General features: G+C 37.1%; 1 protein-coding gene across 7 annotated transcripts in view; it reads right to left on the minus strand.

Moving 5' to 3' along the window:
• Positions 1-16,249, minus strand: part of LOC126470093 (transcription initiation factor TFIID subunit 3) — a 337,538-nt gene that overhangs the window by 163,420 nt on the left and 157,869 nt on the right. For 6 of the 7 annotated variants that reach the window (XM_050097646.1, XM_050097640.1, XM_050097644.1 and 3 more), the window contains one exon: positions 11,682-11,759. In XM_050097646.1, coding sequence (XP_049953603.1) covers positions 11,682-11,759 — 78 coding nt within the window. Of the gene's footprint in view, positions 1-10,653; positions 11,561-11,681; positions 11,760-16,249 lie in introns of those variants that run through there. The other variant, XM_050097647.1, reaches the window with a different exon arrangement.

Raw genomic sequence — 16,249 nt, forward strand, 5'->3', positions numbered from 1 at the left:
TCACTTAAAAATTATGATGGTGGTCTCTGAAGGATGTAACTTGAGACACTGCAGGGCCCTTTGATGAACCTGAATAGTTGTTGCAATGTCTTTGGTCCACCATGACACTGGCTGGTAGCAGAGAAGTCCTGTAGAGAGGGGAGTAACAGTTCCAGCATTGTGGGTGATTGTGTTGGAAATGTCTCCCACAAACTTCTTGTTGCCCTCTGACAGAGGGTGGGGGTGGTGGTGGGGGTGGTGGTGGTGGTGGTGGTGGGGGGGGAGGGGGGGGGGGAGATGATAGCAGAGCTATAGAACTGCCAGTTGGCTCTTTGAAGAGCCCAACATAGTAAGCAGTCCATCATCAGGCAATGGCAAGGAAGTCACTGGAGCATTGCAAATCACTGCACAGTGACCACTGTAGCGAAGCCACAAGATTGGGGGAAGAGACTGTACAGTCTATAACCACAAAGATGCCACGGGTGGCTCTGGAGGGGGAAGGAGTAGTACCATCATTGAGGAGATGTAGACCAAAATAGGAAAGAAGCTGGTCAATCAGAAGGCTCCTATCAGTAAAAGTGGTACTTCCCCCACATAGGGTGCCACACACTGAAATCTGCAAGTAGGAGAAAAGGTTAGAGCGGGGGGAGGGGGGGGGGGGAGTTCAAGGTAAAAGTCTTGCCTAGATGTAAATAAACATTACAAATGGTGATACCTGGGGTCATTTGAAATCAAACTGCTACTGCTTCCAATGTGTTATGAAGAGAATCCACTCCTCGAAGACATCTGTGTGAACTGATGTGTAGAACCCACCAGATACTCTCTTGAGTCCAGTGCAGTTCTGACAGAATGCATGGTAATCTCAAAGAATTGGAGACTAGTCATCAGTGAAGTGTGTATACTGGAGTGCATCACAGAACAAGATAAGACAAGACACGACTGTGAGCACTCCTTTTGTTAAGCATGATCTATAAGACTCACAATATACTGTTATGTCATGGAAGCATTCATTGACCACACAAATGAATTAGCACTACTTCATTTGAGAATCATAAAAGAAGGTTGTATAAGTGTAAGAAACTTGAAGACACAAGAATATTTCTGATAGTTTATGTAACATTAAGACAAAGATTTTGAAACCAGATCTAAATCTGCAAAAAAACTTCCAAGAACAGATTTAGTCTCTGACCTTAATTTACTAGTTATGAAATGAAGAAACTGCAGAAAAGAAGGAAATTAAGGAGATGGTACCAGGATAAACTGTGAAAATCATAGGCTGACGAGAGTTTAAAGGGAGCATTAGAAAACAATTGACTGAAATGGGAAAGGAAAGGAATATGTAGCTTTCAGAGAGGACATAATGAAGGCAGCAGATAATCAGATATGAAAAAAGATATAGTCTAGTACGTATCCTTAGATAAAACAGTATATATTGAATTTAACTGATGAGATGAGAAAATATAAAAACACAGCAAATGAAGCACAAAAGAGAAAATACAATCATTTAAAAAAATGATACTGACATTAGCAGGTATGGCTAGAGGATAAATACACAACAGTAGAGACATGTGTGACTATGGAAAAAATAGATGCTGCCTGTAATAAAATTAGAGAGACCTTTGGAAAGGAGAGAAGTAACCGTATGAATATTATGATCTCTACTTACAAAGCAGTATCAAGGAAAGGCTGTATAGGGAAGTACGGGGGCACACTGAAAAGTAATGCCTCTGGATTTTTTATTCAGTTCTCAATATCGGTTGAGGTATTACATGTCATAAATATTACTAAGTAGACTTTCCCCACTTGGTTTATGCAAGTTGCAACCCTCTGCCACTAGAGGGCCCCGAATTATAGTGTGTAACATGGTGGTGAGTAACAGAACTATGTTGGTGCCTAAGGAACAGCACACTGTAATCAAGTTTCTAACCACAGACAAGTTCTTCCACACAAAGAGCACCATCTCCTTTAGGATGACAATGCCAGGCCGCACTTGAGTGCTGCAACATCTGGAACAATACGACACCTTGGGTTCATTCACACAACGATCATCCATAAGTCCCGACCTAGCCTCATCCGATTTTCATCTGTTTGCAAAACTTAAAGGACACCTTTGAGGACTTCACTGTGATTGTGATGAACTGGTACAAGCAGAGGTGTGGTTGTGGTTCCACCAACAAAGTCAAACATTCTACAGTGATGGCATCAACAAATTAGTCTTCCATTGTGAGAAATGTGTTCATCACCAGACTGATTGTGTTGAAAAATAATTATGCAGACATGAAGAATAAAGATGTAGAATGTTAATAGTGTTTGAGTAATTTTAAAAGCTACAAGACTTTATATATAAAAAATTAACACCACAACACAAATGTCTGCATCTGGAATGGGCCATGACTGGAAAGAATGGACAGCTGATGAATGGCCTGGCATTGATTTGTATTGTATTGCATCCAGCAATGAATCATGTTTCTGCACTATGCTGGATGACAATTGTTGGCTAATACAGTTGCAGAAGCTGAAGGAATTCCTCCAATGATGTGGAGAGGTACAACAGTGTTACTCCAGGTGTCATGGGGTGGGGAGCCACTGGTACGATTTCAGGTCATGGGTGGTAGTGACTGACGGAACTCTTAACAGCACAACGGTATGTCACAGACATCCTGACACCTCATGTAATATGCCTCACAGGACAGTATAATCGTGCCATTTTTTTAACAGGATAATGCTTGCCCACACATGGAATGTGTGTCCATGAACTGTCTGTGCTACATTGAGGTAACTCCTGTGCCCAGCAACATCCCCAGATCTGTCCCTGGGAGAACATGTGCAGACCAGCACAGATATCAACTCCATCCTAGTGTTGGTATTCATAATTTCAAGAACCACTTACAACAGTTGTGAGTCAGCTTGCCTCAGAAGAGGATAAAATGATTTTATGACACCCTTCCCACATGAATCAGTGCATGCCTCCAGGTCAGACAGGGTATACTCAATTTCTCTGAAACATTGACTAATTTTATAATCATTAAAATTACATCACATATCCTCCCCACATGTTAAGTTTCATTTTTTTTCCCCCACTCTCCTTCTGGACATTTCACATTTTTGGTCAAGCAGTGAATATAGAACAGTTAAACAAGAGGTATTTTAGTAAGGGTAGATAAGGTAGATGAAGATGAGACATAGCTATCATACTGCGAAATTAACTTGACAGAACACTGAAAGACCTAAGTTGAAGTACACTACTGGTACTAGGAGACATTCCCTCAGATTGTTGTGATCCTTGAGGGAATAAAACATCATAAAATTATTCCATCTGGTATATAACATGAAAGACCAGCAAAGTACCATCAGCCATAAAGAAGAAAGTAATTATACCAATTCCAAATAACACAGGTGGTGATAGGTGTCAATATTACCAAACTATCAGCTAATGAGCCACAGTCGCAAAATACTGAAACAAATTATTTACAGAAGGATGGAAAAATTGGTAGAAGCTGATCTTGGGGAACATCAGTTGGGTTGCATAGGTAACACTGACTCTGTGACACATATTAGAAGATAGGTTGAAGGAAGGCGAACCTGCGTTATAGAATTTGTGGATACAGAAAAAGCTTTTGACCTAATTGGCTGGAATACACTCTTTGAAATTCTGAAGGTAGCAAGAATAAAATACAGGAAGCAAAATTTTATTCACAATTTGTACAAAAGCCAAACTAAAGTTCTATGAGCTGAGTAAATTAAAGGGAAGCAGTAATAGAAAAGACAGTGAAAGAATGTTGTTGCCTATCCTTGATGTTATTCTGTCTGTACATTGAGAAAGCTGTAAAGGAAACCACAGAAAAATTTCAAAAGGGAATTACAGTTCAGACAGAAGAAAGAAAAACTGAGGCTAGCAATGACATTGTAATTTTTTCAGAGATGGCAAAGCATTTGGAAGAGCATTTGGGTTATAATGAACATTTACAAAAGTAAAACAACGGTAGATTAGGAAATGAGACCCTAAAATAAGTTGAGGAGTTTTGCTATTTGGACAGCATAATGATGGCTGAAGTAGAGGATATGAAATGCAGATTAGAAACAGCCAAAAATCATTTCTGCGAAAGGGAAATTTGTTAAAATATGAGTATATATTTAAATGTTGGTTGGTAGGTTGATTTGGGGGAGGGGACCAAACATTGAGGTCATCAGTCTCATCAGGTCAGCGAAGGAAGTCGGCCATGCCCTTTTAAAGGGACCATCCCGACATTTACCTGAAGCGATTTAGTAAAATCACAGAAAACCTGAATCAGGATGGCCAGACACAGGTTTGAACTGTTGTCCTCCCAAATGTGAATCCTGTGTATTTAAATGTTAAGAAATATTTTCTGAAGGTATTTTTCTGAAGTGTAGCAAAGTACAGAAATGAAATGTGGATGATAGACAGTTCAGAGAAGAGTAGAACCTTTTCAAACATGGTCTACAGACAAATGCATAAGTTTAGATGGGTAGATGAAATAATTAATGAGGAGGTGGGGGGAGGGGATGTATGGCACAACTACACTAAAAGAAGCGATCGGCTGATAAGACATATCCTAAGGCTTCAAGAGATTATCAATTTGGTAATGAAGGTAAGTGTGGAGGGTTAAAACTGTAGAGGGACACCAAGGCTTGAATATAGGAAGCAAGTTCAAATGGACATACGGGGCAGTAGTTACTCAGAGATGAAGAGGCTTGCACACAATAGACTAACATGGAGATCTGCATCATGACAGTCTTTAGATTTAAAACCACAACCACGACGACAAAGCAGCAGCAGCAAGTATTGAGTTCAGCTGTAAAATTATTGTAGTTGATATTAATTAGAAAGATGCACCAGTATAGCTGCTTATAATAACTAACCTTTATTTATGACAGACTGGTTCAGCATTTATCACCATTGTCAAGTACATCTAGACTGATGTGATGCCCTTGTTACATCATTAATGAACTGTCTTACAACTGCCACTGTTTTGATAAGATGGTAAATGGTGTAAATATACTGAAAGCAATACATTAATTATGGTTTGACAGTAGTTTGACTGTTCAGCTCTTATGGCATTATATGTTCACAATGTACTTGACAATCGTGATAAATTCCAAAACAGTCTGTCATAACAAAGATTAGTTATTATACACAGCTACTCTGATGCATCTTTCTAATAATAATGTAATTATCTGACATATATTATGCTGCTGGCCCTAAAGTAGAAGAAAAATAGTTGATGTTTCATAAAATGTGATCACCGACTAACCATATTGGTTAGGCTCAAAATGTTAATAAACACTTCCACGTTTTCTTGATGAAAGTTCATATGTCTTTTAGGTGTCCTACTTGAATTTAATTTTGGGAATCATACAAAAAGAGCCGCATCATCTGTTACTCCTACATTCAAAAATTTTTTTTTGTTATGCTACAAATATGGTAACTCGAAATATTATCTGTGCATTGCAACATATGCTGTTACTCCAGTACACAGGTCTGGCAAATTTGTCATCAGGTTTTAGATTAATACTAGAGCCAGTGCAGAAAATTATTTTTATGAATTTCTCTGTTTTAAGATTATGTAACTATCTTTCAAATTTACTCAGGAATACAAAACTAACACAGTACAAAGTGATGTGATATACACTTATCATTAGCAGGTTACACTTCTTAAGTTCTATGAAGCAGACTTTAAGTATAATTAAAATCTTTACTTACATAGCTATAATTTCATTCAATGTCACATTTTACTGATACGTGAAGATGTATGCAAGTCTCATCATAATTCTTAACTCTATAGGTCATACTCTACATGTCATACCTTATCAGTTTACAGAAGGAATCAATAATTTAATGATGAATGAACTTCCACCCATGTATTGAATACTTACTCTGGATTGTTAATACTAGAGAAAATCCTGTTTGAATTACATTATTACTCAAACTTCTTACCAGGTCAGATTTGTATGTAAACTCAAGCTTTCTACTACTTCCCCTGTGACCGTCAGTAATTATCTTGAGTTGTGTGGTACTTAATTTAGTTGGCCAAATTAGGTCACACATGGAACTTTCATATTCTACCCAAGATTAGGTCATGACTACAATGGAAGACAATTGTAGTGATGCTGAATTCACCGGATGGCAGACAATTTAATCTGGTTTCTCTTTAACCTGTCTCCATCAAGTGCCCAAGTCTGAGCACCACTGAGAATATAGCTGCTGTCCCAGTTAAAGTAGTTGTTGCACATCCTGATCTCAAGAGTTTCTTTAATGACAGTATCCCATTAGGTGTCATACGGAAGTTCTGTGACTTTGAGACATCTCAATTACATAATTCAGTGAACTAAAATTGAGTGCCACATAGCCTATAGCTAACTCCGGACAAAAACGATGGAGACAGTCATTAACAGCTTGAGATTACATAAAAATTTGATGTGGCAAGACATCTGCGAAGCATTTATGCAAGAAAGTCAACCATGAAGAACTCCCTTCTCATCTTGCATTATTTAATATCAACACACAGTAAATACCGGTATCTACACCAAATGCTCATTATTGTATAACTTCTTAGCTGTGGCCCGATTGTATTTACTAATATCTTACTTTTTTCGTGATCAACTTACTTGGTTCGTGTCTGCAGTGCAGATGGGTATACTGTAGACAAACTGCTAGTTAGTTGATACTTGTCATACTTTTCATCAGCTAAAAGCTTCAAATTTTTAAGCACCCTCCCCCTCCTTGTCCCCTCTTTTTCCTTCTTTCTTCCACCTCACTGTCAAGTTTCCAAATATTTTTCAAAAAACTGTTTCTTTTCATGACATAAAATGGCATATTTTAGCCATCTGGTACAAACTAATTATGTTTGTGAATCAAAATGTATTCATTTATTGAGCCAAATGTCATGTGTGTTGATGAAGTACTTAAATAATATCTATTATTTCAAATATTAAGGTAATTTCCAGCATCTTCTGTATGACTGAGTGTTTTATTTTAAACAAAAATAATAATTGTTTTGACTAAATGATATACAGTACACAAAAGCACACCGTGTCACACCCATGCAGAAATATCCAGCTCCTAGTGCCTAGGTGATACATTTTCTTACTGAAGTAAATCTTTCATTGCATGGAAAATAATTAATATCTTCCTCTGGGATTACTATGCTGTACATGTACACTTTCATCCGCTCAGCTCTTGCAAATGTAAACTACAAAAAAATTTTAAAAATGGTATACTACTGTCAAATTAATAAACCATCTTACAAATCAGCAGAGGCACACAAACAGTGATCAGCTTTGTGTACTTCAGAAAAGCTTATGATTCTGTACATGAATAATTCAGTGTAAATAGGTAAAAAAATTAACTAACACCACCTCAAAAGTTACAGTCTTATACAAGATATCTAAACCTTTTGATGTCAGAACAGGTGTTCATCAAGAATATGGACTGCCCCTACCCCTTCCACCTTCCTTTTGTTCAGTCTTATCTTGGAAAAAGTAATCAGCACCTGGTAGAAAGAACTTAAATTGATAGACTATGCAAAAGTAAAATTCATTTGCAGTGCTTAGCCTTTCCAGATGACCGATCAATTTTACCCAACAACAGAAAAGAAATGATTCAATATGCAGAAAATCTTCATACAACTGCAGCTAAAACTGGTTTGCAAAACTCATACACAAAAACTTAGTACACAGAAGGAAGTCCCCAGTATTTAGGTGATCAACCTATAGTAACTGAAATCAGCAAAATATCTCATGTACCTAAATTCAGACAGCTAAGGGAAATAATCCAACCATCAAGATTAATTTTTGAAGCAACCAATATAAATAAAAACCAATATCCCAGAATGTAAAACAAACTCAACACAGTAATCAAATAACAAACTTTATACATATTGAAGAAAAATTTTTGTACCAGTCTGCATAGGTGAATTTGGATGGAAAGGACATCTCATCTCAGGAATTATATCAGTATAATGAGAAAATCTATGACACTTTCAGGAAAAAACAATCGAAATTTCACAAAAAATAATAGTACAATTATTTAAAAATATTTCTTGAACATGGTAAATTTAGTGAAAATGTTGTCACTTCATGTTTTTCCAGATGTATAAATCTCTTCTGTCTGCCTTATGTAATTAAGATGTTCTGCATAAAAATATATAAGAAACACTACGTGGTTTCAGTGGCTTCATTCATTAACTTAGTAATAATAATCAATGTTTAGAACTAGAAATATTAATCCAATGCGGAAGGAAAGGGTGGGAGAGAGGGAGAATATATGCAGATGGGTTACTACACTTTCAGTATCATACAATGTACTCCCCTGCCTGTTTCAGTGCATACAACTTGCACTACCCATTCAGTAACATAAGCCATCTCAAAAGATGTACTTTGGAAAAATAGTTTTGCCACCTTGGCATTGAAGAATTAATTGACTGAATGTTGTCTGCAATTAACTCCCATATGTTTAAGCAAAATTATGGAAGTTGAGTATCTAGTGTTACTTCTGTAACTCTACTGAAGAATTCAAAGGTGGCAAACAAAGTGAGTGATATATAGGAAAGGTACGATATGTAATGACAATTTCACATTTATGGCTGATATATATTTCATGAAAAACTAAAGATGGGTTCCACAACAGCTAATAAGCTGTCAACCCTTTGTGGTTGTAGCTCCAACAGGAAAAAAATGTAAGCTCTGTTGATCTCTCAAAAAGTTTGCCATTTCTAATTTTATAGGGGCACTTTGTAATGTTCTTTAATACTTCTTTGTGTAGAAGTACTGTTCCTGCTTGTCTAGGCTGCACCAAGGACACTACATTTTAAGCACTAGTCACTTGAAGGTGCTTGTATATTGGAAAAGCTTTTTGTAAATATTCATGGCACCACATTTCTCCTGTGGTGTTTCAATTGTGTCACCACAGTGATTTTCAAAAGTTGCAAACTTTTCAGTTTTGGTGATTTTGAGGTACAGAGGTTCATGTTTTGGACAATGCTATGTAGGACATGACTACTATAAGAATGACATGGAAAGTACGCTACAGGGAATTTCAGAACTCAAGTAAGGAATGATGAAAGTAAAATTTTCAGTATTCATATTTGCATTTCCATTGAAATAGCTTTACATGTGTAATTCTTTAGATATTTTATCTGGAAATATAATTTAGAACTGGAAAATAACAGAGAATGTTGAGGTACGTCACGGGTTAAGTTGTGAAATTATTTCTCCAGAAATTACATTTGGAAAGCATGGAAGACCAAGCCAACGTCAACAACTAGATGATGAAATAAATCCAAGAAAACTGATGAACACTATTTTTACAGAACAGTCTGGACTGTATAATACAGTTTTGATGACAGAAGCACATATGACGATTTAACTTTTTTTCTGACCGGGGGAATGAAACATGTAAAGGAGCAAACAAATGTGTTTGGCACACAAAGCATAAGAATGCTATGAAGCAGGTATTCACTGCACACCTAACTGTAAATTAGAAAAGTGGAAGGGAATTACTCTTGTTGAAATGGGTGGAGGGTGGGAGGTTCCAGTTATTAAGATCCATGTCTATGTCGTATGAGACCTTGTATATGAGAATATGGTTCCAGAACACTGTCAAACTATAAAATACCTGTACAAGCATCAAGAGCTGAGGCAACCATCTGTTCTCAGAAAGTTCCACATAACTGACAATTCAGCAATAAAAAAAAGGAAGACAATGATTTGAGGATCACAAAGAATTCAAGACCACCATTGTCATTTAGTTCATTTACCGGAGAACTTCTATGCAGTTAATACAATGTTACAGACTGAGCTTCGTAATGAATGGCAATTACATGAAAAAGTGAAGTTCATTTTTCATAACCAAATGGCACTTTTTGAATATGCTCATTTAAGTTTGTTTCAGTTGCACATATCTTTCTTGATGTCACAATTTTTACATGTACCAGTTTGTAAACCATTTTATGAAAGTACGTCTTAAATAATGGACAAAGATAACATGAATAATTTAACTAGAATCTCTTGATTTTCAATAATGTGTTATTCCTATGTTAGAAACATCAAAAGAACTGTGATATCCAAAAGCACAGTTTCCATGGCATTTTCACATTGTGTGGTAAGAATTCTAAGTGTTAGAAGAATAAATGCTTGTGATCCAGTTGAATTTAATATTATGGTACTGGATCAACTGGAAAAACAATAAATGAAATTACCCTTGGTATTCAAAAATAATGATCTTAGAGTCAGCTGAAAAAAGGATTGATAACAATACAGTGGCCTGTGAAGAATCATGTTCTGAATGGCAGCATACTATCAGCAGTAAATGCCCCTGACAATAAAAGGAAGTGTTGTTTTCAGAAGAAAGTAGCTATCTTATTCTGCAGCAATAGTTTTGAACTAAGTGAAGATTAGGATGACAAGTTCTGATACATTCATTTTAAAACCTGAACATCTCACCACCATATTTAACATGCCAAGACAAAGATATTTTATAGCAGGTACAACAAAATTGGTACAGAGATGAAATAAGCATACAACTATATCAGTGTAGGTAAACAAGCATACTGTGACATGTATTTCAGAAACCATGATATACCTATAACCATGCTCCTTTACTACTGGAATTTTCTTTTTCCTTAGTTTTCCATTTATTCAAATGCTCAGATACAATATACAGAAAAATACAGTTTATATTTTCCCTGAAATTACATCAATTATTTTGATCAAAAATGTACTGTGATAATTGGTGCTGAGGAAACAAATAATTTGTAGGTACTGTAACATGGTTAAATGTGTACACATCTGTACATGCTCACATTACATTACAGAAATAGTATACTCCCTCAGTGATTCATAAGGTTCGAGTGCCTTGACTCCATAATGCTGCTTATCATGGGTAAAGATCACATTTGAAGCACTTTTTGGTGGTCAAGAGAACTAAAACAGATTTAATTTTAATAAAGTAACTACTCACCATATAGCCGAGGGCTGTGTAGTTGACAAAAAAAAAGACTGAAATTGTCACTAAGCATTTAATGTCCTTTCTTGAAGCTGTCAGCTTAGTAACAATTTAAATCTTGTTTATGAGTCTGTTATCAACTAAAAGCCTCACCTATGCTGCGAGTGGTTATTTTACTCCTTCCGTAATTTGTATTCCACCAAGAACTTTCCATTGTATAAATTTAAAAAATATATACAGCAACATAAAAAAAAAAAAAAAAAAATCACAAAATTGTAAACATGCTCCACATCAAGCCACTAGGGAATGCAAAAAGTCTTAAATTCAGGTACTAAAAACAGAATGATTAATGTATCCTTTCTGAACTCTTAAGAAACACTAGCTGTGATTTTAGTAGATTAAAGCAAGGAAAGATAGTCAGAAGTGTTTTGCTACTGGCAGAATCAGTATAACATTTAATGTGAATAACATATTTGGGAATGTCATAGCTGATGATTCATTCAACTGACACCATTCTGGGGATTTTCTGGTACCAGAATGATTATCCTGGCACTCTTATGGGATCCAACCATAATTTCCACCTTCAATCTTCAGCAGCTCTGGGGGAGTGTTCCATCTCTAATAATAACAATAATTTAAGAATAAATTAAAATAAAATAAAAATGGATCACATAGACCTAACATATCTGTAAATGAAGGTCCAATTTTCTCCAAATGTGAAACTAGTAATAATGCCTACCTGGAAATGAGAGAAAGCAGCCATCAAGAGTGGTTTTGGTGTAGGGACCTTACTTGGATTTGCATGATCTGGTTGCATCTGTAAGATAAAATCATTAAAATATTACAAACAAAGATTTGGTAAATGAGTGGAAGTAAATTAGTAAAGAAAAGCTATGTTGTCAATGTTGGCTATGATTCCATAGTTAGGTCACAAATACACTTATCTGAAAGTAAACATAGCAATCAACTGAAATTATATGTGACCGATTGTTGTTATTTCTTTGCAAACAAGAAATTATAACCTAGGGGGGATTGTTAAAGAAGTACATGATGGACACAGACAGGGACTGTCTGAGATGCAGTAGGGTGTAGCACACCAGTGTGAAGAAAGCACAAGGAGAAACACTGGTAAACCAAATGGATTTTATTTATTTATTCATTCTGTGTTCCATGGATCCACACAGCAATGGGTTCACCATGTATGTGGAACACGTTAAAATTATGATTACATTTATATTACATTAAAGATTACATTTATATTACATTAAAACTTACTATTCAACAGATATTACAGTATTAGAAACAAAAGAACAAATGATTATGATCTCAACAGCAACATTATCTCAATAGCAACATATCTATAAGTTTAACAGTCGTAGCTGTTATCATACTATTGGGCAATCAGTTCAGTAACACAGTTACAATAAGACAATAAGAATAGATTTACACACTATGCAGTACCTGAATGGAAATAATATGTACATAAAATATATCAACATTTTAAAAATTATTATCTTCATTTTCCAATAGTGATACATTTTTAACAGTTTAGCAGGCAGCCATTGTCATACTACTTTGCAATGGTTCAGAAAAACATATATAATTAAACACATATCTACACTACACAATACCTGAATGAAAAAACCTAATCTACATGAAATACTTGTATTAACATTTGACAATCATGAAACTGTTTAACTATATCTTATTTTAGGTAAGCTCAACCCCCCCCCCCCCCCCCCCCCCCGCGCCCCCACTCACTCACTCTCTCTCTCTCTCTCTCTCTCTCTCTCAAGTTCCTCGACAGAGTTGAATAAGTGATTCAAGAAAAACTGGCATAGTTTATATTTTTAAAATGATTCACTACTCCTTAAGTTTTTAAGCTCAGTGGAGAGACAATTGAAAATTTTTGCATCTCTCTGCACCAGGGACAGATTTTTTTATTGATAGTGTACACCACTCTTATGTCTAGTGCCATGCATATAAAGTGCTGACTTGTTTACAAAGAGAATGGGTTTCTTTATCACAAAAAACATTAGAGAAAAAAGTACTGAGAAATAGTGGTAAGTATATCTACCTGGCTAAACAATTTGCAACTTCCTTTACAGAAGACTCTAATCATCTTCCTCTGAGCAATGAAGATTTTTTGAGCAACAAGATAATTGTATGTGACATTATAGAGTGCACATAAGCAAAATAAGTTGCTTTTATAACACTTTGGTCTCCAATACAAGAGAGTACTGCTGAGTTCAATATCTTCACTGTTTAGTTTGGAATACAAGTAAATGCCATGGAACTCCGTGCTGCCAACTTTCTGCAACTGCTGAGTATTGAGAGTCATTGAGTATTCCTCTGTGTTTTTGCCATTTGATTCAAACTGCATAAAATTCATCTTGTTTAGGTTGTTAGAATTAAAGTTAACCAGATAAAGACTTTTGATAAAATGTTGTTGGTGACCGTGTTTTGCAGATTTTCTCTTACAATACTGGTGTCATCTCCAAACATGGTATATTCTCACTTAGCATTCACAGCTGCAGGCAGACCATTAGCATAAACTAGAAATGTTAAAGAACCCAGAGCAGTGACTGTGATTAATAATGACCCAGGGTAAAGCAACAGCTAATCCTGATTTGCAATCAGAAGCTTCAAAAATTAATTTCTGCTTTCTATTAGTAAAATAGGATTTCAGCAGGTTGCTTAATGGGCCCCTGATGATGCCATACTTCTGGGTTTTCTCTAGTATTACTTGGTGATCCACACAACTTAAGGCTTTAATTAGACCACAAAAGATACCCCTCATGATCTGTTGTTGTTTAGTGACTTAAGGCATCTTTCACATATGTGATATATTCCTTTTGAAATCCAAGTTGTCTTATTCAAAATACTGAAGTGTTGCAGGCATTTAACAATCCCAGCATGCACCAACGACTTGAATACTTTTGAAAACATGGTAAGAAGTGCAACTGGTCTGTAATTATTCACATTTGAGGCATTCCCTTTTCTTGGGAGAGGTTTTACAGTGTAATATTTACTCCTCTCTGAGAATATACTTTAGTCCATTGGTGAGTTAAGAACATGGTTCAGTATTCTTTTTACATATTTCACTGGAGCAGTGTTTCAATATTTTGCCTGACAGTTTGTCAAAGCCACATGAAGGTTTCCTTTTAATGAGACTAGTGTATCTCTGTCAGCTGCAGTACACAGTGGTAGCATCACAGGGTACCATATAACAAGCAGTCTCAGTGTGGCAACACAAATAGTAGGGTCAGTCACCTCCTAGATGGCACTCATTCCAAGAACCTTTTTATGTTGCCAAACAAGATGTTCAAATAGGTCATTCATCTACCAACAGTTACATCTGCAGCAACACACAGCACTAAAACCTGGAACTTAGAGACAATGGCATTCTGAAGTTATCTGGTGGCCAGAGCAGCCAACATTATTTCACCAAAAACATTTGGAACTTTCTGTTTGAGAATATCTATCATCTCACACAGATCTAAGTTACAGCCTAGCTGCACAGTGACACTTAATAAGCATTCACTGATGATCTTGGCACTCTCTTGCTTACCACAAACTTCATTACTGTTGTGGTTATGGACAATACCAGTGGCCTTCAGGGAGCAACATCTGTCTCACTTTTCATAACATTCCACATACTTTTCCACCTACTTTTCATTTTGTTAACTGAACTATTGATTTTATACAAAAAGTACATTTTGTTGTCTTTTTAATTACATTTTAGAATTTTACAATACATTTTGCAGAACTTCAGCTTAGCAAGATTATTTGAAGATAGGTATTCAACGTATACATCAGTTCCACTGCCAGGATATTTTAAAGTTCAAAGTGATCAAGGCTTCTTGACTGGTTGTTTGATGTGCACTCTGCAGTTTCTTTTTGGGAATATGTGGGTGAAAACAGGGAGACCAGGGGTGCTCCAGAAATGCTATGCACAGTGGCACACCAGCACCGCCACCAACCCGTCCCAACACCCTCACCATACCATTATCATGATCCAACCAGGAAAACACCAGGGAAAGAAGACACAAGAAAAGGGGAAACAAATCTGCACAACACACCAGACAAAATAGATGGGAAAGGTGCAGGGAAAACTTGGCCAGTGTGGAGGCAAGGTTAAGGCCTCCATAATAAATGCCTATGCTAACCAAGGGGCTCAAATTCCAGAGAAAAGACCAATGACTTAAACTTGAGAGGACAACCACTTTCAAGAAGCAAACCGAGGACAGACGTAACCATGTGACGGTCATCTGACAACACCCATGAAAAGGATGATGAATAGGTATATTTAATGGGAAGGGGCAGTTCAGCAAAATATGAATCACTGTGTGGGGAAGGGGGGGGGGGGGAGCCCCGCAACTACAAATGGAGGGGGGGGGGGGGGGGGGGGGAAGTTGCTCATTTTGAAGTAAAAGACCATGGGTCAACCTAATATGGCCAATACGAAGATGGCAGAGGATGGGAGATTCCCATTGGGAGAGGCAGAGGGAAGAACGCCACGTGGTGGGAGTCCTTGATTGTGTGAAGGTTATTAGACAGGGGATAACAATCCAAGAGCCATCCCACAATTCAGCAAAAAGGGGTTTGATGTAATGCCGCAAGTCCACCCTGAAGGGGACATGGAGAATGGTAGGTAGGCGGCCGCCGCCTCCCCCTCTCCCGGCCAGATGATCAGCAAGTTCATTACCCAGAATACCTACATGGCAAGGAACCCAAAGGAAATCAACCGAACAAGAAGCATCACCAAGATCAGTGAGAAGGTCGTGGGTAGCAGAGAGCAAGGGGTGGTGGGAAAAACAGACTCAAGGCAACTTCTTGAGACCTTACATAACAAAATTTGGGTAAGTGAGAACTGTTTAATGAAGCATAGGGTCTGATAGGTGGCCACCATTTCTGCAGTGAACACCTCACACATGGCAGGCAAGAGATGGTGTTCCATGCCAACAGAAGACATGAAGACATATCCCACATGATCAGCAGACTTAGAGCCATCGGTGTAAAAAACAATGGCATCTTAAAACTCTCATAAAAGCGTTCAGAACAAAGAACAGAACACCAATGGAGTGAGAGAAGCTTTCAGAACGTGGAAGAGATCCATTCAAATCTGGGGCCGAGGAACTAACCAAAAGAGGGCGGTTAGAAGAGAACATGTGGAGGAGGACAAGGAGGGGAGATGGAAATCACAGAGGAGGGAAGTGAGGCACAGCCCAACCAGTAAACCCACCCGAGGGCAGACAGCTGGTGGGCGACGACCCGAAGCTGAGAAAAGAATAGAGTAGGAAGGGT

The sequence above is a fragment of the Schistocerca serialis genome, chromosome 3, assembly GCF_023864345.2.
Source record: "Schistocerca serialis cubense isolate TAMUIC-IGC-003099 chromosome 3, iqSchSeri2.2, whole genome shotgun sequence".
Classification (NCBI taxonomy): Eukaryota; Metazoa; Arthropoda; class Insecta; order Orthoptera; family Acrididae; genus Schistocerca; species Schistocerca serialis.